The sequence below is a fragment of the Aulonocara stuartgranti genome (genome assembly GCF_965226115.1).
Source record: "Aulonocara stuartgranti genome assembly, chromosome: 16".
NCBI classification, from domain to species: domain Eukaryota; kingdom Metazoa; phylum Chordata; class Actinopteri; order Cichliformes; family Cichlidae; genus Aulonocara; species Aulonocara stuartgranti.
This window is the reverse complement of record NC_138952.1, coordinates 9,282,544-9,307,127: the sequence shown is the minus strand read 5'-3', so window position 1 is coordinate 9,307,127 and position 24,584 is coordinate 9,282,544. Positions and strand designations below refer to the sequence as shown.

The 24,584-nt window shown below is 39.6% G+C and overlaps 2 protein-coding genes across 4 annotated transcripts; one reads left to right on the top strand and one right to left on the bottom strand.

The window, feature by feature from the left end:
* Nucleotides 1-11,471, top strand: LOC309691253 (uncharacterized protein). 2 transcript variants are annotated; one of them, XM_082508854.1, is made up of 4 exons: nucleotides 1-339; nucleotides 1,000-1,080; nucleotides 2,127-3,183; nucleotides 11,391-11,466. In XM_082508854.1, exons 1-3 carry the CDS (start codon nucleotides 210-212, stop codon nucleotides 2,309-2,311), a joined length of 396 nt encoding a protein of 131 aa, XP_082364980.1. In that variant the 5' UTR covers nucleotides 1-209; the 3' UTR covers nucleotides 2,312-3,183; nucleotides 11,391-11,466. The 2 variants fall into 2 exon arrangements, 1 of the variants encoding a protein (XP_082364980.1); XR_014271923.1 differs by lacking the exons at nucleotides 1-339; nucleotides 1,000-1,080; nucleotides 2,127-3,183 and adding an exon at nucleotides 9,784-9,858 and having other exon boundaries at nucleotides 11,391-11,471.
* LOC309691248 (serine/threonine-protein kinase pim-1-like) lies at nucleotides 9,313-20,677 on the bottom strand. Of its 2 annotated transcripts, XM_082508846.1 has the most exons (13): nucleotides 20,507-20,677; nucleotides 19,942-20,058; nucleotides 18,583-18,656; nucleotides 15,081-15,154; nucleotides 13,959-14,084; nucleotides 12,335-12,577; nucleotides 12,048-12,200; nucleotides 11,832-11,926; nucleotides 11,659-11,706; nucleotides 11,337-11,555; nucleotides 10,145-10,325; nucleotides 9,888-10,058; nucleotides 9,313-9,798 (listed from the first exon to the last, which is right to left on the bottom strand). In XM_082508846.1, the coding sequence occupies exons 3-13, from the start codon at nucleotides 18,630-18,632 to the stop codon at nucleotides 9,707-9,709; spliced, it is 1,452 nt and encodes a 483-aa protein (XP_082364972.1). In that variant the 5' UTR covers nucleotides 18,633-18,656; nucleotides 19,942-20,058; nucleotides 20,507-20,677; the 3' UTR covers nucleotides 9,313-9,706. The 2 variants fall into 2 exon arrangements, with proteins under 2 accessions (XP_082364972.1, XP_082364973.1); XM_082508847.1 differs by lacking the exons at nucleotides 13,959-14,084; nucleotides 15,081-15,154; nucleotides 18,583-18,656; nucleotides 19,942-20,058; nucleotides 20,507-20,677 and adding an exon at nucleotides 12,995-13,899.
* Between the last annotated feature and the right edge of the window lie 3,907 nt (nucleotides 20,678-24,584).

Here is a 24,584-nt window from a genome sequence, read left to right as displayed (position 1 = left end):
TCTGTTTGACTCGCGAAAAAAACCACGCGCGTGAGTGTTTGTGTTGCATTTGTGCATACGCGCGTTTCGCGTCTACCGCTCGAGTTGGAAAAATCTAAACTCCAAAATCTAAACTGTCAAATCACGCCACGACAACCAATCAGGAGCCTGGTGACGTGGCTGTGACCTAGGTCAAAGGGGCAGATCCAGCCAAAGCCCTTCATACTTCAATGGAGGGAAGGCTAATCAATGCCGTAGCAAACAACCTGGAGCTGTACGACACCAGCTGCTTTCTGTACCGAGACAGGAATAAAAAGGACCGAGCTTGGAGGAAGATATGTAAAGAGATCGGGCAACCTGGTAAGTTCATTCATTTCTCTTTTGAAAGTTTTCGCTGACCCGGGGAAGCCGCACAAAAGCTAGCAAGCCACCGCTATTTTCCCACTGACGTACAAATACCGTTCTGCTTTTATGCATGTTGTCATTTAGGAATATATTTTATTGTTTATTAATAAACAGCACACAGTGGTCCCGCTGTTCATCTGTCACTGCTTTGCTTTTTCTGTGATTTTTTATTGCACAGTACAGCATTGCATTCTGCAGCCTGATTGACAAATCTGCTCCGTGTCGTGTCTCCTGCGCTTGCCAAATTTATCATGTTTGGTTTTGATAACCATCACGTCCAATAGAAAAAACAGCACAAAAACACCCATAACTATGACCCTCATTCGGAAATAGACACCTGCACTGTGAGGGGAAAAGGCGCACGAAAGTGGCAGGCAGATGAAGACAAAACGCGGCATAATAATACTTTTACGTTTTGCAATCTACAAAGGTTTGCACTTTGAGAATCAATTGTGAGAACTGTGACCAATGTTCATGTGTGTGGGGAAAAAAGTGTATAAAGTGTGTGGCGAGGGGCTAGTTATTCTGAGAACCCCTGCTGCAATAAATGAGGGACCACTGTCTACTCTATGATTATTATATTCAACCTGTTAACATTTAATACTGTATTGATAGAACCAACTGATTCTGCAGCAGAGCATCCCCTGTTGCTTCTCCTGCCTCCCCAGTCCCTGAGCTTCTGCTGCTGCACCACAGGTATGTAATAGTGATGTTCGATTCATGAACGAATCGTTCAATACTCGAGAATCACTTTACTGACTCGTGAATCATGATTCACAAGCCCAACTGACTCACTGACTCATCCCTGTTTCTGTTAGCAAACTAATTCGCTTAGTAGAAATATATCTAGCTTATAATTAAAATTGTGTGGGGGGGGACAACAGCCAGTTTCTTAACAAAAGCATTTCTGCTCTGAACTGGAAGAAAAAACCCTGAGTAGAAGCTCACATCAAGAAAATAGCTCCTCGGTTCACAGTAGCATTGCTCTGCTAACAGCACATTTGAGCTACACACCCCCTCCCTCCTGTGCTGAATCATAGAGCGAACGAACGAATCACTCACTCGCTCACCCCCTCCCTCCTGTGCTGAATCATAGAGCAAGCGAACAAATCACTCACTCACTCACCCCCTCCCTCCTGGCTCACAGCTTCTTCTTCTTCTTCTTCTTGGTTGGCAACCAATGTTAAGGCGCATTACCGCCCCCTGGCTCAGTGGACATTTAGATGAGAATATATATATTTAACACATTTAAGGAAAGTGCTAATAAAATAAAAATAAACAAAATAAATGTTTATTAAGCAGTTTTGATAGGAAATTGCTTAATTTTAGAAATGTTTTTGCTCTATAAAATAGTTGTTTTTTTAGAATCATTCATCTTAGCAGTGGGATTTACATGAAAAGAGAAACAAATTAAGTTTGAGTGAAAATGTAAATTTTTTGCACTCTCTGGTCAACTGACCCAGTGAATCAAATGACTCAAAAATCCGATTCACTTTGGTGAGTGACTCATTAAAACTCGATTCAGTAAAAAGAATCAAATTTACCATCACTAGTATGTAATTGTAGCATCAGATGTACAGCAAGCACTGATAGCTTTTTACTCAGTGGGATTCCCTTGTGATCACCTTTACTAAATGTCTACAACCAATCTGATTATATCCTGTTTGTTTGTTTTTTTCGATGTTGAAATTAAAATCTAGTAGCAGCCTTCTCATTTCTTTGTGTTTTGTGCTGTTTTACAGGCCCACAGAGGAGGACAGCTCCGAGGCAGATGAGGGACGGGTCCCAGGACGGTCCATCGGCGGTGGAGCTGGCCATCCTGGAGTCCCTGAAGAGGCCACACCAGTCTCCAATGGAGCATTTCCTCCTCAGCCTTGTTCCTGCTCTGGAGAGCAGCTGGGTCCTTTTTATTCCTGTCTCTCTGTAAACACTTATATTTTATATATTTATGTTTAATGTTTTTCTGTTTGAGAATTTTAATATTATTTCAAATAAATTTTTATAATGACTAATGTCTCAGTTCTATTACACAGCAAATGTTGGCACACGACTTGACACATGTAGAATTTATTTCATATTATACTAATGACAAAATATACTAATACAGTGGGATGCAAAAGTTTGGGCAACCTTGTTAATAGACATTATTTTCCTGTATAAATCGTTGTTACAATAAAAAATGTCAGTTAAATATATCATATAGGAGACACACACAGTGATATTTGAGAAGTGAAAAGAAGTTCACTGGATTTACAGAAAGTGTGCAATAATTGTTTAAACAAAATCTAGCAGGTACATAAATTTGGGCACCACAAAAAAAGAAATGGAATAAATATTTAGGATATATCAATGTGTGTGTCTCCTATATGATATATGGGGTTCCTTTGGGCGTGCTTCCCATCCAGAGCTCCACAGCACAGAGGGAAGTTCCAGCGCTCCTGGAATCCCTCTGTGATGGACCGCCAGTCTTCAGTTGAAGGCACAGCCATGAAATCGTCCACTAGACAGTCCCAGATGGCCGTTGCTACCTGGGGGATGATCTGACTAGTGATGGGTCGTTCGCGAACGAAATGGCTCTTTGAGCCGATTCTTTGAAGTGAACGACGCGAGCCGGCTTGTGAGGTTTTTTGTTTTTTTCTTTCTCTCACCCTCTCGGGCCCTTTTTTCCGCTAAACTCCGCATGCGCGGCCTGTACTTTGCGCTGGGCAGAGGGGGGAGGGGCGTTAGTTACACTCGCAGTAGCACAGGAACAGAGCCAGAGAAAAAAAGAGCGCGGGACAACAACGTCACATTAGAAAGGTATAGTAGATTCAGAAATCATGCAGGCCCATATGACAGAGAATTTGCATCTTCTTTTTGTTTTAATATTTTAATTTATATTTAATTGTGTTGTGGTTTGCAGTGTTTTGTGTTGTTTCACGTTAAATTTGTTTCAAAGGAAAAAGCTGAAAATTTAAATAGTTAAAAGTTTAAAATGTAAATAGTTGTTTTTTGTATTATATGATTTATTTATTACATTTTATGTGGAGTGAATAAATAAAGTATATTCATGGTGGCCATTAGAGACAAAGCACGTACAAAGTCCAAAACACGTACAAACTCAGAAACACGTACGAACTCAGAATACAGTGGGGCAAAAAAGTATTTAGCCAGCCACCGATTGTGCAAGTCCCCCCCCCCAAAATGATGACAGAGGTCAGTAATTTGCACCAGAGGTACACGTCAACTGTGAGAGACAGAATGTGAAAAAAAAAATCCATGAATCCACATGGTAGGATTTGTAAAGAATTTATTCGTAAATCAGGGTGGCAAATAAGTATTTGGTCAATAACAAAAATACAACTCAATACTTTGTAACATAACCTTTGTTGGCAATAACAGAGGTCAAACGTTTACTATAGGTCTTTACCAGGTTTGCACACACAGTGGCTGGTATTTTGGCCCATTCCTCCATGCAGATCTTCTCGAGAGCAGTGATGTTTTGGGGCTGTCGCCGAGCAACACGGACTTTCAACTCCCGCCACAGATTTTCTATGGGGTTGAGGTCTGGAGACTGGCTAGGCCACTCCAGGACTTTCAAATGCTTCTTACGGAGCCACTCCTTTGTTGCCCGGGTGGTGTGTTTTGGATCATTGTCATGTTGGAAGACCCAGCCGCGTTTCATCTTCAAAGTTCTCACTGATGGAAGGAGGTTTTGGCTCAAAATCTCACGATACATGGCTCCATTCATTCTGTCCTTAACACGGATCAGTCGTCCTGTCCCATTGGCAGAAAAACAGCCCCATAGCATGATGTTTCCACCCCCATGCTTCACAGTAGGTATGGTGTTCTTGGGATGCAACTCGGTATTCTTCGTCCTCCAAACACGACGAGTTGAGTTTATACCAAAAGGTTCTACTTTGGTTTCATCTGACCACATGACATTCTCCCAATCCTCTGCTGTATCATCCATGTGCTCTCTGGCAAACTTCAGACGGGCCTGGACATGCACTGGCTTCAGCAGCGGAACGCGTCTGGCACTGCAGGATTTGATTCCCTGCCGTTTTAGTGTGTTACTGATGGTGACCTTTGTTACTTTGGTCCCAGCTCTCTGCAGGTCATTCACCAGGTCCCCCCGTGTGGTTCTGGGATCTTTGCTCACCGTTCTCATGATCATTTTGACCCCACGGGATGAGATCTTGCGTGGAGCCCCAGATCGTGTGAGATTATCAGTGGTCTTGTATGTCTTCCATTTTCTGATGATTGCTCCCACAGTTGATTTTTTCACACCAAGCTGCTTGCCTATTGTAGATTCACTCTTCCCAGTCTGGTGCAGGTCTACAATCCTGTTCCTGGTGTCCTTCGAGAGCTCTTTGGTCTTGGCCATGGCGGAGTTTGGAGTCTGACTGTTTGAGGCTGTGGACAGGTGTCTTTTATACAGATGATGAGTTCAAACAGGTGCCATTCATACAGGTAACGAGTGGGGGACAGAAAAGCGTCTTACAGAAGACGTTACAGGTCTGTGAGAGCCAGAGATTTTCCATGTTTGAGGTGACCAAATACTTATTTGCCACCCTGATTTACGGATAAATTCTTTACAAATCCTACCATGTGAATTCATGGATTTTTTTTTCACATTCTGTCTCTCACAGTTGAAGTGTACCTCTGGTGCAAATTACTGACCTCTGTCATCATTTTAAGTGGGGGACATTGCACAATCGGTGGCTGACTAAATACTTTTTTGCCCCACTGTACGTACAAAAGACAACAGAAGTGCTCCAGGATGCTAGGGCGCAGTGTTGAGCTTTTGTTACCTAGTGGCTACACAAGCCAGGAAGTATCAACAACCGGATTTGGTGTGTGGTAGTAACAGGTAAATGAACTTTTTTTTTTTTAAATTATTTGAATAAATATGAGTGCTTGTCTATAAATACACAAACAATACATACATGCTTTCAATTGTGTAATTTAAGTGATCTGGGTAGCTCTGTTTTGGAAGTTCGGTTAACGCTAGAAATGTGTTTTGGAGTTTGTACGTGCTTTTTGGAGTTTGTATATGCTTTAGAGTTTGTACGTGCTTTGTCTCTAGGGGCCATATATAAACATATATTAATAAAATCACTTTTTTTACATTAGTAATTCCTTTTCTGCATAATTTTATATTATTGTTAATGATAAATTAATTAAAGCAACAAAACAACCTGAAGAGCCGGTTCGGAGCCAAAAGAACCGGCTGTTTTTAGTGAGCCGAGCCGAAAGAGCTGGATCTCTAAAAAGAGCCGGAAATCCCATCACTAGATCTGACACACCAACTCGAAAACTGAACGCGATGGTCCTGAAGGAGTCCCCGGTGGCAAGGAACCTGGACAAAATTGTTTAAAATGAGTATTATGTGTACTGCAGTTACAAAATACATTATTGAAATTCCAAAATTACAAATTACAAAACATAAATCTTACATAAAACATTTTGTAATTATAAGGATAATTACATGATATATATTAGATATAATCTAAAACAGTCTGCGGTGATTATATACAAATATTCAACTATCCCAGAATTAAACCAGGTCTAAATAAAAAGGAGTGAGTATCACTACAAAGGTTAACTCAGTGGTCCTAATGCTACAGTTTGATATCAGCAAACACCGAGCGCATACATTGATATGACACCACAGCCATGCTGTCATTGCAAACACTGATAACAGCATAAATCGAATTAAATCAGGACTTCATGAGACCGTCTGAGTATCACTAGAAATATTATAAACAGTCGTCTCTGTACCACAGTTTGCTATCAGTAAACACCGAGAGCATTCACTGTTAGCATAGCACATCCATGTTAGCAGTGTATAAACAGATGGTTTAGCATATATTAGCACAGGTATCAATAAAGGACTACTGTATTAAATACTTTTACTAACCTCAGGCAGATGGACAGGCGCTCTGCAGGTGGGATTGAGCGCCTGTAATTGGTGTCTAGGCGGGCGATTCTGGGACCAACGCGGGCAAGCAGGTCATCAAACTGGCCGAGTGAAAGACGGTGATATCGCTGGAATTGGCCGTCATCCAGGCGCAGCTCCTGGAGCAAATGGTGAAACTCACCAAACTGCTCACGCCTCTGGAGGACCTGATGGACCCAGGTATGGCGAGGACGTCTTTTACGTCACTGCTCTGCTCTCCACAGTACATAGAGAAGGGAGACTCTCTCTTCAAGCGCTAGCTCGACAGCTGCCATCTTGCAAAGATACCGTCTGGCAAAACTTCCTCCCACATTCCCCGTTCACGCACGTCAAAATGGATTTTTCTTGGACACGCGTTGAGGCGCGAATGTGCACATGTCAAATTAGGGGCGTTTTTGTTCGCATCTATCGCGTTCTAGTGATGGGATTTCCGGCTCTTTTTAGAGATCCGGCTCTTTCGGTTCGGCTCACTAAAAAGAGCCGGCTCTTTCGGCTCCGAACCGGCTCTTCAGGTTGTTTTCTTTCTCTAGTTAATTTATTATTAACAATAATATAAAATTATGCACGAAAGGAATTACTAACGTAAAAAAAAAAAGTTTTTATTTATATATGTTAATATATAAATATATGCGGTGGCCCCTAGAGACAAAATGTACAAACGCCAAAACACATTTCTAGCATGAACTGAACTTCCAAAGCAGAGCTACTAGATCACTTAAATTACACAATTGAAAGCATGTGTGTATTGTTTGTGTATTTATACACAGGCACTCATATATATTCAAATAATTTAAAAAAGGTTCATTTACCTGTTACTACCACACACCAAATCCGGTCGTTGGTACTTGCTGGCTTGTGTAGCCACTAGGTAACAGCTCAACACTGCGCCCAGCATCCTGGAGCACTTCTGATGTCTTTTGTACGTGTTTTGAGTTTTTATGTGCTTCTGAGTTTTCACGTGCTTCGTTTGTACATGTTTTGGAGTTTGTACGTGTTTTTACTTGTTTTGGAGTTTGTACGTGCTTTAGGGTTTGTACGTGATTCAGAGTTCGTACGTGTTTTGGAGTTTTTACATGCTTTGTCTCTAGGGGCCACCGTAAATATACTTTTATTTATTCACTCCACATAAAATGTAATAAATAAATCATATAATACAAAGATCAACTATTCACATTTCAACTTTTAACTATTTAAATTTTCAGCTTTTTCCTTTTACAAATTTAAAGTGAAACAACACAAAACACTGCAAACCACAACACAATTAAATATAAATTATAATATGAAAACAAAAAGAACAAGCATATTCTCTGTCATATGGGCCTGCATGAATAAACTTTCAGAATCCTTTATCATCTGCAACTGAATATAGTTGTGGATGATTACTATACCTTTCTAATGTGACGTTGTTGCCCCTTTTTAATGTCACAATTCCAACCTTGCTCCTTTACCCGGGCTTGGACCGGCAAAAGTGACCCGAAATAGGCACTGTGGTGGAGCTACTTTGTGTGTGTTTGTTTATAAGTAGTTTTAAACCTCGTGATCCACAAAACAGCACAAGAGTAAAAGAGTAAAAGAAGAACTGACTGCGTTATAGCACCCGCTGCTTGTTGAGAGTAAAAGCGATACGCGCTTTCACGTCTTTTTGTAGCGCCTTTTTTTTTAGAAAAAAAGTTGCTAAGGGGTCTGAAAACTCGCTAAATATAGCGACAAAGTCGCTAAGTTGGCAACACTGCATCTGGCCTCAGGAAATCACATGATAGGGTGGGGCCAGGTTTCACAATGAGCTCACCCGAAACCCTGGCTGATTGTGACCCACACCTGTTTTCACACCTTGGCACATGTGATTAGGTAGAGGATCATCAGGGGGTCCTTGTCCCTCTTTGGGGGGGTACTCTCACTGGGTTTAAATCTGGGACTCTCCACCATTTGACTCTTAGAACTGAAGAAGCCTCTCGGATGAGAGGTGAAACGCCTTCAAGCAACTAAAAGAAGTCCAGACGCTTTTCTTTCCAAGCTCCTTAATTTTAAGCATTATATTTTTGATCTAACTATTACAGAAACATAAAATCATATTTTGAAATCACCAGTACTGTTAATCTAGGGCAACTGTTGCATAAAGCTTAACAACAGTGGTTCTGTTCTGTTTTTAAAAAGTCACACCTGACTTGACTAATTCACTGAACGGACATACACGCAAATTCAATCCAAGCTCAGATTGAGATATAGTTTTTGAGATTGTTTTTGTCAATCTCTGCAGTCCTCAGTGAGGATGTTGAATATTTAGGTTAAGTACAAGGAACAAATGTGGAATTCACATATATATATATAGAAATATTTATAGAAATAAATAAATAAACACAGTTTGTTAAATTATTACGTTATGTCTTAACAGTAGCTTAACCAATATTGCATGAATTACATCATTTTTAAATCCGGTAAATTGCCTCTGCTTCTGCACATCTCCGATAAATTGCAGCAGTAATTTTATGGCCAACCTTTGCAGACAGGTAAGAGAGCGCAGACTGTCATTAGCATCACAGCGCATTCTTTTGTCACACATTAGGTGATCAGTCAAACAGCTCACAGTTCACACTGAGCATAGACGGATATTAAGAAATATCAAACTTTCTTGAACGGACATTAACAAATAAATTCAATCGTAACTATAGCATCAAATCACATCCGTCGCTTTACATCGTAAGGTAGAGATTCCACCATATTAGAGAAAGAATCCCACCAATCAGACAGCCCACTATGAGCAAACAATCAGCAACAGTGGGAAGGAAAAACTGCTGCAACCTCTGCTAGAATCTGTCAAGACTGGTTGGGGGTTAGGGCAACAGATGCAAGTCTTCAGAGCAGTGGCAGCGTGACTTTTTTGTATATACCTGAACCTGATTTACCTTTTAATTTGCTTACTTTTCAAAACACATCGTAGGTAAAATACAATCCTTGAAATAGTAATAACACAGTATCCTCAGCAAAGATGAATTAAACAAGTTTTATTTTAATGGAAGTTTACTTCAAGTCTTCAGATTTTTACTGTCTTTTATTTGATTACTTTAAAGTATATGATTACATTAGAGTAATTAAATAAAGACAGTTTTGATGGAGCTCCTGACCCAGCCCAAGCTCTCTATGAAGACGAGGAAAAACTCCCCTGGGGGGGCCAGATTGACGGGAAGAAACCTCGGGAAAGCCCATTCAAAGAGAGATCCCCTTTCCTGGGATGGCTGGGGGGGTTACAGGAATTCCAAAACACTGAAATTTAAAGTGGGCCAATTAAAAAAATTATTTCCTGAAAAAAAGCAAGGTAATTCATACATCACACATAAATGATAACGTCTGAATTGTGTGTGTTTGTGTGTGTGTGTGATATGCTTATCTCAGCCACGTGTGATGCTGTAGCTCCTCCAGCGTTGGCCGCGTCTCCGGGACTTTGGTTAAACACGCGTCCAAGAAATCCCGGCAGTCTGGAAAGAAAGGAAAGAGAAAAAACATGAAGATGATAGTTCCAGTGGTCCAAGCCATCAGTCAGTCTTGAAGTGTGACGTTTTCTTACTTTTGGACAGATGTCTTTTGAATTTCAGGCGCTTTTTGAGGAAGCTCGTGGTGTTAAAGTCTCCCGCATGAAGCGCTTCGTACAGAACCACTCCCATTTGCCATACCGTGGTGGGTCCACACCTGTAGCAACTGCGCCCGTACCACTCGGGAGGGGAGTAAATTTCTGTACCTAATAAACAGAGACAATTGCAATTTCTTCTAAAACAAAAGGCGAAAATTGTGACATCTGTGAAGAGCAAGAGCAGAATATGTTACCATAGAAGACGCGGTACTGCGACTGCTCCTTAACAAAGCAGCTCAGTCCAAAGTCGATGATACGAACACGCGGTACATCTGAGCCGGTCTCAATTAGAATGTTCTCACTCTTGATGTCCCGGTGAAAGATGTGTTTATCCTCCAGGTGCTTCGCAGCATCAACCAGCTGCTTCAGAATGACCTGGAAATAGAGCAGGGCGATATGACCAAAAATATTTATCAAGATATACATTTGAAAAGTTGCGATAACGATATAACTGACGATATAATTGACACTAGACAAAATACTTTACAACTCTACAACTTTATTAGTGCAAAAAACCCCATCAATGTATTTTCACTTAAACAAGCAGCTGTTTTTTTATGTCCATTATAGTTATATAAAAATGTAACAGTGCAAATTCCTTGCTGACAGTTTAACCAAAAGGCATTTCCAGTGGAAATTGGCCGACATATCCTCAGCATAACCATGTATAATATCCACAAAACTTAAAAAGAGGTTATACACACACAATACGGTAATATAATGTTGAGGTGCAGTACGTATCACTCCGCGAGGCGCCTGCCTACGATAGCCGTAATGCTCCGACAATCCATCGAGCGGTGCAGCTTTGTAGCTTAGCAAAGTTGCCGTGTACATAAAATCGTTTTGAGGTCAGTAAACACAACCAGAATTCATCAATAAGTCACACGGGATTATAAGGGGCACTGTCGAGTTTCAGAAAAATCAAAGGATTGATTTTAAGTGTGCCGTATTTTCCAAACAACACGGTAATAACGACGCCCCGCTAGCATTCGCTACCAAAAATTGTGCTTTGTTGTGTATCTGACGGACAAAAGCTAAACCAGTTCCACACCACTAAAGTTGCAGCATTTTTACAAACCAGTTCTGGTTCATCCGTTTCATTCAACGATCCACTTTTGCTCTTCTCTTTCTGCGTCACCGCCATGTGCGTATGTAAACAAGGGCACTGCGCATGCGCGTTTTACCCATATTCTATCGTGATATTTCATTTTCCTATCGTTGCCCAAAATTACACCGGTATTACCGTGAACGGTATGATATAGCCCAGCCCTACCTGGAAACGATGAAAAAGACAATAATCAATCAATGGGTTAATGTTTCTCTAACACTCTGTGCTTTGATTGAATGATGTAGAGTCTAAGACTCTTCTAAGGCAAGTCAACTTGCCTTGGCCTTGTCCTCTGGCAAAAATCCTCCATTTTCTTCTATGTATTTATCCAGGTCCACAGCGGGGACAGGTCTCTCCATCACCAGGATCAGCTCTCTGCCAAAGTCAAACCACTCCAACAGAGACACTGGGGCTGATGTTTCCACTGATCCATCTGCTTCAGCTGCAAGCTTCAGCATGATGGCAACTTCCACTGACACATTCTTCCCGTTATCATCCTGAAATATTTCAACAAAGTGGATGATGAGGCACAGACGTTCCACAGGTGAACGCTGCATGCAATCCACTAATGTAAAAGCAATTCAAGTCTTGCATATTTACCTTCACTTTGCAGTACACGTTCCCCTTTGGGATGTGTTTGATGGCCACCTAAAAGACACAGGGCATTGATGAGCATTTCCTCAGTATGACATAATTAAAGGTGTAAAACAGCTTACGATATTATCCCTTATCTGCGTTACTGCCTGTCTTACTATCACCATCTGAACACTTACTGGTAAATGATCCTTTATGCGGTAGCCAGCAAACACTGCTCCGCATCCTCCTTCTCCAAGCCGGTGCTCCTCCACGTATCTCGCTTGGAAGTCACCTAAACAGACAAACACAAATTGGGTTTTACTACAGCTGTCACACAAATTACTCTCTGCTGTACCCTAAATGTTCATTTTGCTCTTCACCTGAATATAAAAGCCAAGCTGCTTGCTACTCACGTTTCTGTTCAGCCACTGACTTTTTGGCAACAGTTTTGGTTTTGTCCTGGTCCACTTTCTTTTTCTTAGGTGGGTCCCTGGTGTCTCCCGCAGCTTTCCTTTTGCCAGCCTTTTTGTTTTTACTGCAGCTCTCTGAAATCTCTATGCTGCAGTCTGCAGATGTGGAAAACACCAAAAGCACGTCAGCTTATTAGATAATAGACACAAATATCTCCCAAACGCTAATATCTTCAAACTAGCAACCAGATGTACACTTAATCTACCTCTCACTCAACTAATTAGCCTACCTTTACCAGTGTCCAACCAGGAAGATGCCTGCCCCTTGTCACCGCTCACATGGTCAAGAAGTTTACGCTTCTTTGCTGTGTTGGCTGTCCCCGCTTCATCTTGTTGGACCTTTCGCTTGACTCCCCTGACCACATGAGCATCTGAGCTGGTGGAAGGACCAGCCTGCTCAGAGGCCCTCCTTCTTTTTATGGGGGTCGTTTTTTCAGGACTGGCCTTTCTTTTAGCCATCCTGCTCTTACAATCTATAAACAACAACAACAACAACACATTAGTGAAAAAGAGCGCTCGACATCAGGACTAGAAGGATTTTGATGTCACTGAATTTTAAATTATTTTTTTCTTACAATATAATAACAAGTTTATCCTTTTGATAAAAAACACACCAACACGAGTCCATACTAGGTCTACTAAGTCTAGATACTGATGACACTTGTTGCTCTGTTTTCACTGCTCAGTCCAAGAATAAACTTGTCACATTATTTTACCAAAAGACAAAGTGCCCCAGTAACCTTTCTTTGATTAGACATGTTGCACTTAGGTTAGTTTCAATCAAAACCAGGATTTAAATCCTCTAAAAATGAATCGTTTTATACACAGAGCCTCAACATTGTTAGAAATGTACATTCTGTTATTTGGGGGATTTTTTTTTTTTTACTTACTTTGATCTCCTGGATCTTTCTTATCTGCCTCAGTCGTAACTTTTCTTGTTTCCCTTTTCATCTTAATTTTTTGAGAACTTTTAAAATAGAAAATGTCACCTTAATGAGTGAATAGTCCTTCAAATGTCTGGATGCTTGACTTTTCTAACTAAGCTGTATAAGTCAGTTCTGTAAGTGAGCTTTAAAAGTAAACTCCGGAGACTATGGCAACACAACATTAGAACCTTGCCTTTTAGTGACATCACTAAAAGGCAGTGTCCCAAGTAGTTTAAAGAAAAACACTCTGGCAGACAAAGCCATAATATTTCATATAATTCAGTAATTTCACATTAAACTTTCTTTCATTATCCTTTCATTATTTGTTTAAAGACTTGATGTGTGGATGCTACTATGAAGACTTCTAGTTGAGCAAACACTAATAAACACTGACTAGTTTATCTGAGATAAAATATAACACTTTTTTATTAAGTCAGTGTTAACTCTTTTTTTTCTGTTAGGATCATTCAATAGTACAAAGCGAGGGTAGGTCCACGCAGCAGGAAGTGATCATCAATTTCTATCACTTTGTCAAAGGCTGAGCGTAGGGTGTCACCAGTGGAAAATCTTCTGTGGGGCGAATCATCGGAATCAGCGTCGGACAACCCTGCATCACCGCAGAGCGCCACGCAGACACTACACACTACTTAATATCGTGATCAGAACCCCACATACTGCCCCAAAAGTTTATTAAATCCCTGCCAACGTGTTCCTAAAATTAGAGGACGCCACAGGTACAAACTGACTGCAGCCTTTATTCCATGTGTTTTGTCTGTGAATGCCCCCATGTACACATTTAACCTCCACCCACTCCAACACCAATAATGTCCCGGGGCAAAGCGGGGTTTGGTGAACCAGGAGCTGTGCGCAGCCCGTGTCCACCAAAGCCTGGTGTATACCCCCTTGACACCTTATTAGAATGCTGTACCTCCATGACTGCCTGGCATGCTCTGCTCCTTCTGCCCTGGCAACCAGATGATCCTCAGCCAGGGTGGCTTGCTGGTTGATGGCAGGGGACCCCTCGGGTGGGCCACTTTGTCCAGCAAACCAATGACTGTAGAAAACATGGATGATCTAACAGTTCTCCAAAAGTATATAAAGTACTTACCTAAAAAGCAGTTAATGTCATGTTGCATTTATTTATTGTTATTACATTGTTTTACAGCAGCTAATTAAAAACCATCATCTTAACTACATGTTTTGTTTTTTTATTCTTTGTTGTTATTGTTTTTTTTTTTTTTGGAAGTTGTCCTGTAGGTGATGGTGTAGCACAGAGACTGAACTAGTGGCCAGCTAACATAAGAAGGATGTACTTGAAATGTACTGTATTTGAAACTTGCATCTCATCTTTGCAGCGTTCACTTTGAAGAGAATGTCTTTACCAAGGACTCACAGGTTAAGTAACTTTACAATTTTCCTATTACAATATATAATTTTAGAGCACGATTACAGCTCTGCCATCTTGATTGCAAATTAAATACATCTGGAATACGAACAGCTGATCGGATCGGCAAAGCGTGTTTCTGGAATATTATGTTTTTGTTACTGCAAGCGCTTTTAATGCAATTTTTGCAAAGCTATATGTGGAAGGAAACCGTGACCTAGGACAAGCTGATGGCATAAGATTTAAGTACAACTCTGGTTTCATATGCAAAAAAAATTATTGTGCTAGCTTACGCGGTTCCCGGTTCTACAGGGATTTCAAAATAGTTACGCAAAACAGAGCGTGCCTGCTCCGACCGACTTTAAAGGGTTAAACATGTAACAATCAAATTGCATCTTTCCATTGCCAGCCTTCTCATTTTGTACAAATCCAGCCAACTCTTCCAAGTTTGTGTATTTTTTAAACCCTTACAAGAATTGAAATGTGTCCCAAATATCTGTATCCCATCAGAGGCTAGTTTCTTAAAGGAGAGGTAATAGCTGCTCCACCATAGGACCAGTAGGACCTCCAGCACACAATGAACACTTAATTAACATTAACACATTTATTAAAACACAATTTTAAACAATAACCCTTTTCTTTTAGTGTGTTTCAATTTGTTCCTACCGCTCCATTGGAACGGTGTACTATCCAGTAACAGCATCCAGCTGGCAGAAGCATACACCTGCAGCAAGGAGAATCTACCAGGCAGGATAGCACAGCGGAGTCATCAGATCAGGATTATCATGAAGTGGTTCATCCAGCAGGAACAGGATACCAAAAGGGGAGAGAAAAAACACAGAAAGCATAGTCATGACTAACTCAGTGTCACTAACAGCTCATCTAGCAGTCTTAACAACTGCTAGACGGGCGACCGTGGCTCAGGGGGTTGGGAATCGCATCTGTAACCGGAAGGTCGCCGGTTCGATCCCAGGGCTCTCTGTCCTGGTCGTTGTGTCCCTGGGCAAGACACTTTACCCTACTTGCCTACTGGTCTTGGCCAGAGGGGCCGATGGCGCGATATGGCAGCCTCGCTTCTGTCAGCCTCGCTAACAAAAACATCACAGTTGTGGATTTGAATCTCGCTGCAGCATAATAAGACCCAGAACATTCAATTTGAACATGTGCTGCAAGCTAACTCCCCAGAGGAGTTCATGCAATGGCCTGTCGGATTCGGCTCATGACTTCTACTACCGAATTATGTGTATGTATCCTCTCTTGATTTATTTCCAAAGTTTACTCACTTGATTTGGATTACTGAATGGAACCTAATCATTTTATTAATCTATACACACAGAAATAGCCACACAAACTAAATTAGTTGGTCAAATTTTATTCAGACACTTGGTGAAATAATCACACAATGTGGTCCTTCTAATGACAGCAACATACTGTTGTTAGGAGGTGGTGGGATTGTCACATGCAGTGAGCTAGCATGATTTACTTAAAGCTGATGTGATTCCCAGATTGGATGAACTATTTGCATTTTCCTCATCATTATTTTTATTTTGGTTTTCTGATTGCTGATTGGTAGTGGTTGCCAGAATTATGCTTTCGCTTAAAATACAGTGTTAGCCACTAGTGCCTCAATTTCTTGGTTGTCTAAGAAATTCATCCTATCAGAGCCTTCAAAAACAAAAAATAAAAACAAAAAATATACTTTACAAAACATAATTCCAATTAAAATAGTTAGCTGGGTAAAATGCCACATGTTTTATGTCATGGTACAGTTAGTGCGATTCTTGATTCTTATGATAAAATGTAATTATATTTTAATCCCACAAGTTTCTTTTTTCTTTTTATGAGAGCTCACACACTTAAAGGATAACCCAAAGTCACACACTTTACAACAGCAACCTCATTTTATAAATGCAATACACTAAAAAACAAGGGGAATAAAAGCACAACATTAAGAGCTTTTTACAGAATAAATTGCATGACTGTAGAGCTGGGCGATAGAACGATAACGATATGTATCGTGATATAACTTTTACTCGATAGAGAAATTAAGCTATCGCGATAGACCTCGCCGCTCTTGTCCTCTTAAAAAAAAAAAAAAAAAAGGTCAGCCGATCCAAATTCAGTAGCGCAGAGCTGAACCAATCACAGCCGCAGCGTCACGTCGCGTGACTTGTTACGTACAGCACAAGTGCCAAGCCGCACGTGTGTTTGTTTGGGAAGCAGCCAGCGGGTAATGGAGCCAGCGCGTAATGGAGGAAATGAGTGTGCCGACTAGAAAAATCAACCGAGCGTGACCGAAGAGAAAACAGATGATGGTTCCAATGCCGGAGAGATTGTCGAACGGAAGAGCCATAGAAGTTCCGTAGTTTGAAGGTATTTCGGTTATTTCAAGTCTGACAAAAAACAGAGTAGCGTGCACTGTAAATTGTGCCGAAAGCAAGTCTGGAAATACAATAAACTGGTGCATGCGTCACACTGTGCGCCACGTTATTGTTTCGGTGAAATGAATTTCTACAATACTGTTACTGTTAATTCTACTCTCTGCAGTGTTTAAATGCTTACATATACACACAGTTACTGTCCGTCCACACATACGACTCGGTTCTGCTTCTATGCCCCAGCTTTGTTTACTTTTTCCCACCGAGGCTTCTAGACTTCTGATTGGCCAACATTTCTGCACGGTTAGGAATCTAGCGCCACCTGCTGCTTTGGCATGTTCATAGCAGCGTTTTCCTTCATTTCTGCCTTTACGTGTGAACGGGATTATTTTTTAAAACGAAAACCGAAAATCTCCGTTTTCAAAAATACCCGTGTACGTGTGGACGTAGCCTCAGTCTCTGACTGGAAGCGCTAATTCGTCATTCGGCTTTTGTCAGACTAAAGTAACTGTTAAAACTGTTTGAAAAGCTAAGCTATACAACAAGGAGAGATTGAGAATTTCCTTTTAGTTCTCAGTTTATTTGATATTGACAAAAGTTAGTCAGTTTTGTCTGTTCTTCTGTAAAACAAACTAAGATTTATTTTTAGAATTAATATTTTGTTTCTAAGTGGAATTGACAATTTAGTCTGTTTCGTTTGTTCTATTTTGAAACTTAAACGCTTTAGCGGCTGCCTTTTGTGTAGTTTGCAATATTTGCCTTTATTTATCTGAAAAAGTCTCATGTTCCTTAAGTACATCTACCCTGTTGAACTTATTATGGGAAATAAATATTTAAATAAAAACAAGCTGCTGATTATTTCACATTTTACTTGTGAGCAACGGCACATTTAAATCTTACAAATATAGTTATTTGGCTGATATCGTGATAGATATCGTTATCGCCTGAAATGAAAAAAACATATCGTGATATGAAAAAATCTCATATCGCCCAGCTCTACATGACTGCAGTGAGAAAGCAGTAACATCACGACAATGTCAGTAGGGACTGGGGAGAGGGTTTAAGGAAGGATTCGAGTGCCGGTCTTACAACTGCAGCACAGAGCAAATTCTGCATCTTCAAGTTAGGATTTTAAGGGGGATAAGGGGCGGGGACACCAACTGATGTGCAACTTCTACTAAAGCTTTAGCATAGGAGTAATACTAATGATTCTTGACGCCAGCGAGGCTGACAAAGTGGTGTAATTGTTTTTTGTTAAAGATAGAATTTCCTATTACTAACATCATTTAGAAACTAGGGTTTGACTCGTGTGTGAGACCGTAATTTTCTTTACTTTTCTTTATTTATGTAACTTTTGTTTTCACTGGCAATTTAGTGTTAGTGGACAATCACAAGGATGATTCAAGCACCTGTTTTCACACCATAGGACTGATCGTGGATGCAAGCTGCAGCAGAAATCTGAGCAGTCTGCTGATCGAGGGCTTAAGGAATCACTGAGGTGTGTAAAATTCACATTGCATAGCATCTGCTCTCAATGTACAGGACAGAGCTCATAAAGTGGATCTTGTGTCTGCCTCCCCAATGAAAAGGGCGCTGCCATGTAAACGAGTAATGTAATTCAATCTGGACGACACAGCAGCTTTCATGTCTGGAAGCGGACAGCAACCACATCTGCAGGTTCCATCTCTGTGTAGCCTAGCCTAATTTGTTTATCATTACTGGGTTGGCTTTCATCTGTGGGTTCGGAACAAGTGTTTCTGGCAGCCTCAACCTCCACAGTAATGACCTACTCAGTCTTCCTCCAGACGCCGTGGGATCCAGTGACCTCCCTGTCCGGCATATGACTGTCCCCTCTGAAATCACTCTGAGACAACACACACAATGACGTTCTATGGTTTAAAACAAATAAGAGACACCTTTTTGTTCAAGTCAGGGTTTTGTCAGAAAAGTAAGGTAGACTTTAGAAACACTGTAAACCCGAATAAGTTACCAGAACTCAAAAAAATTGAGGCAATCGATTGCCTCAATTTTTTTGAGTTGATCAACTCAAAAGTCAAATTTTGAGTAAAAGTTTGGATTACATGGTACTTGTATCTTTTGAGAACGGTCAACTCAAATATTTGCAGTTAATATGACTTAAAGTTTCAAGTTTACAAATTCAAAGAAATAAGTTCACAGAACTTATAAAAAATAAGTACACAACCACAACTATTTTTATGTTAACAAAACTCAAATGTTTATTAGTTTGTGTTGTCATTATTTTAAGTACACGTTAGTCAAATATGTTGACTACTTGATACTTAAAAACATGTGACCCAAAACTTAAAATTTTTGAGGCAATTGATTGCCTCAATTACACTGAGTATCGGTAACTTAATATGCAAAAGTCATAAACATCTGCCATTGAACAGTATCTTGCCTGCTCCCTTTTAGCACTATGTTGAAATTAAATACATAAAAAAAAAAAATTAAATTAATTAAAAATAATTAACAAAAACATTTATAAATTAAAATAAGTAGACCAAAAATTGTTTAGTCAGGAAAACTGTCAGAGTAATGAAAAATAATGCCAAATAATAATTAATAATATCAAAATGTGCTTTTGGCTCTCTGGCTAATATCTGAATAAGACAACAAGGCAGCAATTTGAGTGAATTACAATGCTATTTGTTTTACATTAACTAGTATCAAACAGTGAAATTTAGGTCATCTTGCGCAGCCCACAATGTTTTGGAAATAGTATTACGAAAAACATTAAAACATACAAAACATTAGTGTTGCTTTGCATTATGTTAATGAGAACAAAGGCACATTGTATAGTTTGGACCTATTGGCTGAACACCTGTAGAGTAATGCAATAATGTTTTGAGGCATTATTTAGATGAAAGGAGAGAACTTTGAACTAGCCTTTTATAATGCTTCACCCTGCATCCTTCTTTCAGATGAGTTCCTACAATAACCAAGTCATTCTTGAGGGTCTGTAACCTGGGTGACAGTTTACCACTTTCTAGACCAAATAAAATCTTTTGAGTAAATTCTAAAGTGTTGGTCAGGCCTTTGGGGTAGCTGAGGTGAAGTGCATAGATCAGTCCAAACATTACCAGGAAGGCTTCACCAAATCTGGGGAGACTGAACACGGCATCACTTACAATGACGACAGAGATTTTCACAGGTTGGTAGTGAACTGGACTTGTTGTGTCATGGTCACTGATGACAGTGAAGAGGGCCACTTCAACACCATCAAGCTCCAACTCATCAGATTCGTCCTGAATTAATGAAAAAGAGATACTAATCACAATCTAACCCAAGAAATACAACAGACGACATATAATTTCTCATTTTACCAACTCCCACTGAGATCAAATACCTCTTTTACAAGGGAGACCTGAGTCTCACTGTAAGAGGTGAAAAACAGAAGATCCATGTTCTGCACACATAAATCAGCTAATTCACCAGAGAATCAAGTGGTGTGAGATAGACTGAAACTAAGCTAAAGGAAATACACAGGAAAATGTTTTACTAAACATCTTATCACTTTCAACAAAACACCAATTCAGTTCATTCGTAGTGAGGAGACAGAAAAGACCATACATGGAAACCTTATGGGTAGACTAAACAAAGATAAGTCCAAACAGTGCATCAAAATACATGTTTGTACTTTGATGCACTGTTTATATACACAGTAGTATCTGTTAGATACTTAAGGACACTCACAGTGCAGGTTCTGAAAAATCCAGAGACATCCTCACGCAGATAGACAGGAAGGGCGTGGAGAACGGTAGTGCGCTTGGTGTGGATATCATGGATTTCCTATTTCCAGATAAAAACAGAATTGTATATACTGGTGAGTTTACTGAACAACAACAAAAACAACAGTCAAATCAGAACATATGTCCACAAATAACCTGTTCACATCTTTAATACAGTCAGACAAATAGCAAACACAAAGTGGAGTAATAGCAAAATTCAAAAAGCTCATTTAAATCATTGAACCTGTCCAATGTTCCACTGGTTCAACCTATGAAATGTGTAACAATCTATTATTACCTGTTCATTGTGAATTCTTAGAATTTCAGCCAGGGCATCTGCTGTCTTCCCAGTTTTTGATGCCCTGGCTGAATAAGGTCATCAGTCGAGGAAGATGGCGGTCAAGTTCAGCGTAGAATGTATTGGGCAGGTTCTGATTTGTAATCCGCTGAAACTCTGCATACAACTACTAGTGATGGGTCGTTCGCGAACGAAATGGCTCTTAGAGCCGGCTCTTTGACGTGAACGACGCGAGCCGGCTCCTTATCGCGAGCCGTCACGTGGGGTTTTTTTTTTTTTTTCTTTCTCTCAGCCTCTCTCTCGCACTTTTTTCCGCTTCACTCTGCACGCGAGCCTTGTGCTTTACGCTGGGCAGAGGGGGGAGGGGCGGTAGTTACACTCAGTAGCACAGGAACAGAGCCAGAGAGAGAGAAAGAGAGGCAGGGACAACAACATTAGAAAGGTATAGTAATCATCCACAACTATTTTCGGTTGCAGATGATAAAGGATTGAGAAAGTTTATTCATGCAGGTCCATATGACAGAGAATATGCATGTTCTTTTAGTTTTCATATTATAATTTATATTTAATTGTGTTGTGGTTTGCAGTGTTTTGTGTTCTTTTCACTTTAAATTTGTGAAAGGAAAAAGCTGAAAATTTAAATAGTTAAAACTTGAAATGTGAATAGTTGATTTTTGTATTATATGATTTATTTATTACATTTTATGTGGAGTGAATAAATAAAAGTATATTTACGGTGGCCCCTAGAGACAAAGCACATACAAACTTCAAATCACGTACGAACTCTGAAGCATGTACAAACTCCAAAACACGTAAAAACACGTACAAACTCCAAAACACGTAAAAACTCCAAAAACACGTAAAAACACGTACAAACTCCGAAGCACGTAAAAACTCAGAAGCACATAAAAACTCAAAACACGTACAAAAGACAACAGAAGTGCTCCAGGATGCTGGGCGCAGTGTTGAGCCTTTGTTATCTTGTGGCTACACAAGCCAGCAAGTACCAACGACCGGATTTGGTGTGTGGTAATAACAGGTAAATGAACTTTTTTTTAAATTATTTGAATATATATATGAGTGCCTGTGTATAAATATACAAACAATACACACATGCTTTCAATTGTGTAATTTAAGTGATCTAGTAGCTCTGCTTTGGAAGTTCAGTTCATGCTAGAAATGTGTTTTGGAGTTTGTACGTGTTTTGTCTCTAGGGGCCACCGCATATATTTATATATAAACATATATAAATAAAACCACTTGTTTTTACGTTAGTAATTCCTTTTGTGCATAATTTTATATTATTGTTAATAATAAATTAATTAAAGCAACAAAACAACCTGAAGAGCCGGTTCGGAGCCGAAAGAGCCGGCTCTTTTTAGTGAGCCGAACCGAAAGAGCCGGCTCTCTAAAAAGAGCCGGAAATCCCATCACTAACAACTACAGCAGAAGAACAATACAGTTCAATTTGAAGAATCTCGCACATCTTTATAAAGCAGCAAAAAGCTGCCACATGAGTAAGAATTACAATTTTCATTTTAAAGAGAGCTGATCCATATTACCTCAGACTCCATTTTTAGAGCAGGCCAGAGGTCCAAGAGCTCCTTCACAACCCTAACCCTGAACATATAGTTTAAAATATAGCGTTTCTAACAAGAAAACTGCTTGAAAGCACTCTCACTGCAGACAGGCATCTCCGTTGTGTAACTGCAGGGACAACGGGCTTGTTTGGACCCAACTATTCTGAGTCATGAGAGGGGGTTTAAAAATTTAGAGAGATTAAAATACTTTGTTTTATACTAGGCGACCAGGCGCCACCTCTAGAACAAGTAGTATCTAACTTTTTAAACAGCCTGCGACCCTCATTACAACAACTTAATGCTAGCTCTGCAAGCGCAAAGTTTCCTTCGGGGAGAGCAGCAAAGCACATAAAAAACACGGACCGACATTTCTGCTATTCTTTTCGACACGCACCCAAAATACAACTAAATATTCGTATTTTAACAATAAACTAATATCAACATTGAAAACTTACTGTAAGTCCAGTGATGCTAGTTGCTGCCGTTAGGTCCAACTTTCTCCAGTCGTCCGTGTTGCCTCTTTGGTGCTGTTCCCGCCCATATACCTTCACTTCTTCTGTGTTTCCTATTAATGCTCATTAGCGCCGCCTTCCGCTTCGGAGGGTGAATCAGAGATTAACTCGGAATAAAAATTGATTCCTGCAGCTGCTCAACACTTACGGAAAAAATTAAAAATATATATGTAGGACACATTGATAAAACAATGAATATTAAAATAAATACATTTTGTCTTCCACTAATGCATTTAAGACAATTTGATTTTACTTATTTGGTGAAACACTTTGAGATTTTATTGTATTTTAGCATGTGCTACATAAATTAAGTTTATTATTAAATCCTACTTGAAACAACAAAAATAACAGGACTTTACCATTCTTATATGTCCTAACTTAACTGTGTTACGTTGTGCTTAAGTTATGATTTTAAGTGATGCTTACTTAATATAGAAATAGTTCAATTCAATCAAATATTATTAGTTTCATTTACTCAAAAAGAAGAACATGTTATACGAACTTGACATATTTAAGTTAACAGAACTTTTTAAAGACTTTGAGTATACACTACTTAATCTGTTTAATTACTTTGAACATTCGGGTTTACAGTGAATGCATGATTTGAGATTATTTGCGTTGAAGACATTTTTATTTCTGATCACTATGTTATTGTTTTTAACTTTGTTAAGAGAGGATACATACAGATACATCCAGCTCTAGATAAACATGGCATTTACGATAAGTTTCAGTCCGGTTTTTGTTGATTTCACTGCACACACTGTAAACCCCAACAGTCTACCTGACTTATAAAGTTTGTGGATATAACAATTAAAATTCCTCACAAAGTTGAAACAACTTAAAACTTTTCTGTTCGGTTAACGATTCAAACAGTTATAATTGTACATGGCTTAGAAGTTAAGAGTAAATACTGCTTTCTTAGTTATGATTTTTGAGTAAATGTTTTTTTCCGAGCTCCGCATGTGGACGTCATGACGTCATGACGTCTTCTCTCTAACCTGAACGACGTTGACAGAAAATTCTGTTCAATATGGCTGCCCTTCTCGAGCGACTGGAGAACACATTTGGAGAAACTTGTAAGTAAAACTGAACCTTCGTTATGTTTATTTTTTCCGTAAAAAAGCAAGTATATTAATATGTTGCAGCCAATAACTTGTTTTCGAATGCGCTGTTGTGTTAAAAAGCACAGACCCAGGTGGTGAATAGTTGTTCGCGGTTGTTCGCGCTCTTTTTCAAACATAGATTATGTCGTCAGTTTTACAGTTTTAACCGATTAAAACACAGTTTTACGAAGAATCACACATAAAGAAAGGGTCTTAGTGATATTTTAACGACCCCTTGCCAACGCAAGAAAGTTGGCGTTTTTACAACAGCAGCCTCATTGTTCGGCAGGTTTTTTTTTTCTTCTTCTCATTAGCATCATTCAAAAGTGACTTAGCTAGCAGTGGCAACTTCTATCTAAAACAATTGAAATATAGCAAGGTGTTGTATATTTAGTGTGCTGATAAGGTTTTCAATATTTTTATTTTTTCTTCCAAGGCTGAAGGCCAAAGACAAAAAGACAGAAGAAAAAAAAAATTCAGACTGCAATTAATTTCAGGTGGAGACAGTAAACACAGGTGAGTTGAAAGATCTATTGAAGAAACCATTCAT

What these genes read in the sequence shown, in the direction of transcription:
- LOC309691253 (XM_082508854.1), top strand. Translation starts at nt 210, where the DNA reads ATGGAGGGAAGGCTAATCAATGCCGTAGCAAACAACCTGGAGCTGTAC. An exon ending in TAAAGAGATCGGGCAACCTG is followed by an intron (nt 340 to 999) that starts GTAAGTTCATTC and finishes CTGTATTGATAG; the next exon opens with AACCAACTGATTCTGCAGCA. An exon ending in CTTCTGCTGCTGCACCACAG is followed by an intron (nt 1,081 to 2,126) that starts GTATGTAATAGT and finishes GCTGTTTTACAG; the next exon opens with GCCCACAGAGGAGGACAGCT.
- LOC309691248 (XM_082508846.1), bottom strand. Translation starts at nt 18,632, where the DNA reads ATGCCGGACAGGGAGGTCACTGGATCCCACGGCGTCTGGAGGAAGACT. An exon ending in CATGCCAGGCAGTCATGGAG is followed by an intron (nt 12,578 to 13,958) that starts GTACAGCATTCT and finishes TGTTGTTTATAG; the next exon opens with ATTGTAAGAGCAGGATGGCT. An exon ending in TGCCAGAGGACAAGGCCAAG is followed by an intron (nt 10,326 to 11,336) that starts GCAAGTTGACTT and finishes CTCTATTTCCAG; the next exon opens with GTCATTCTGAAGCAGCTGGT.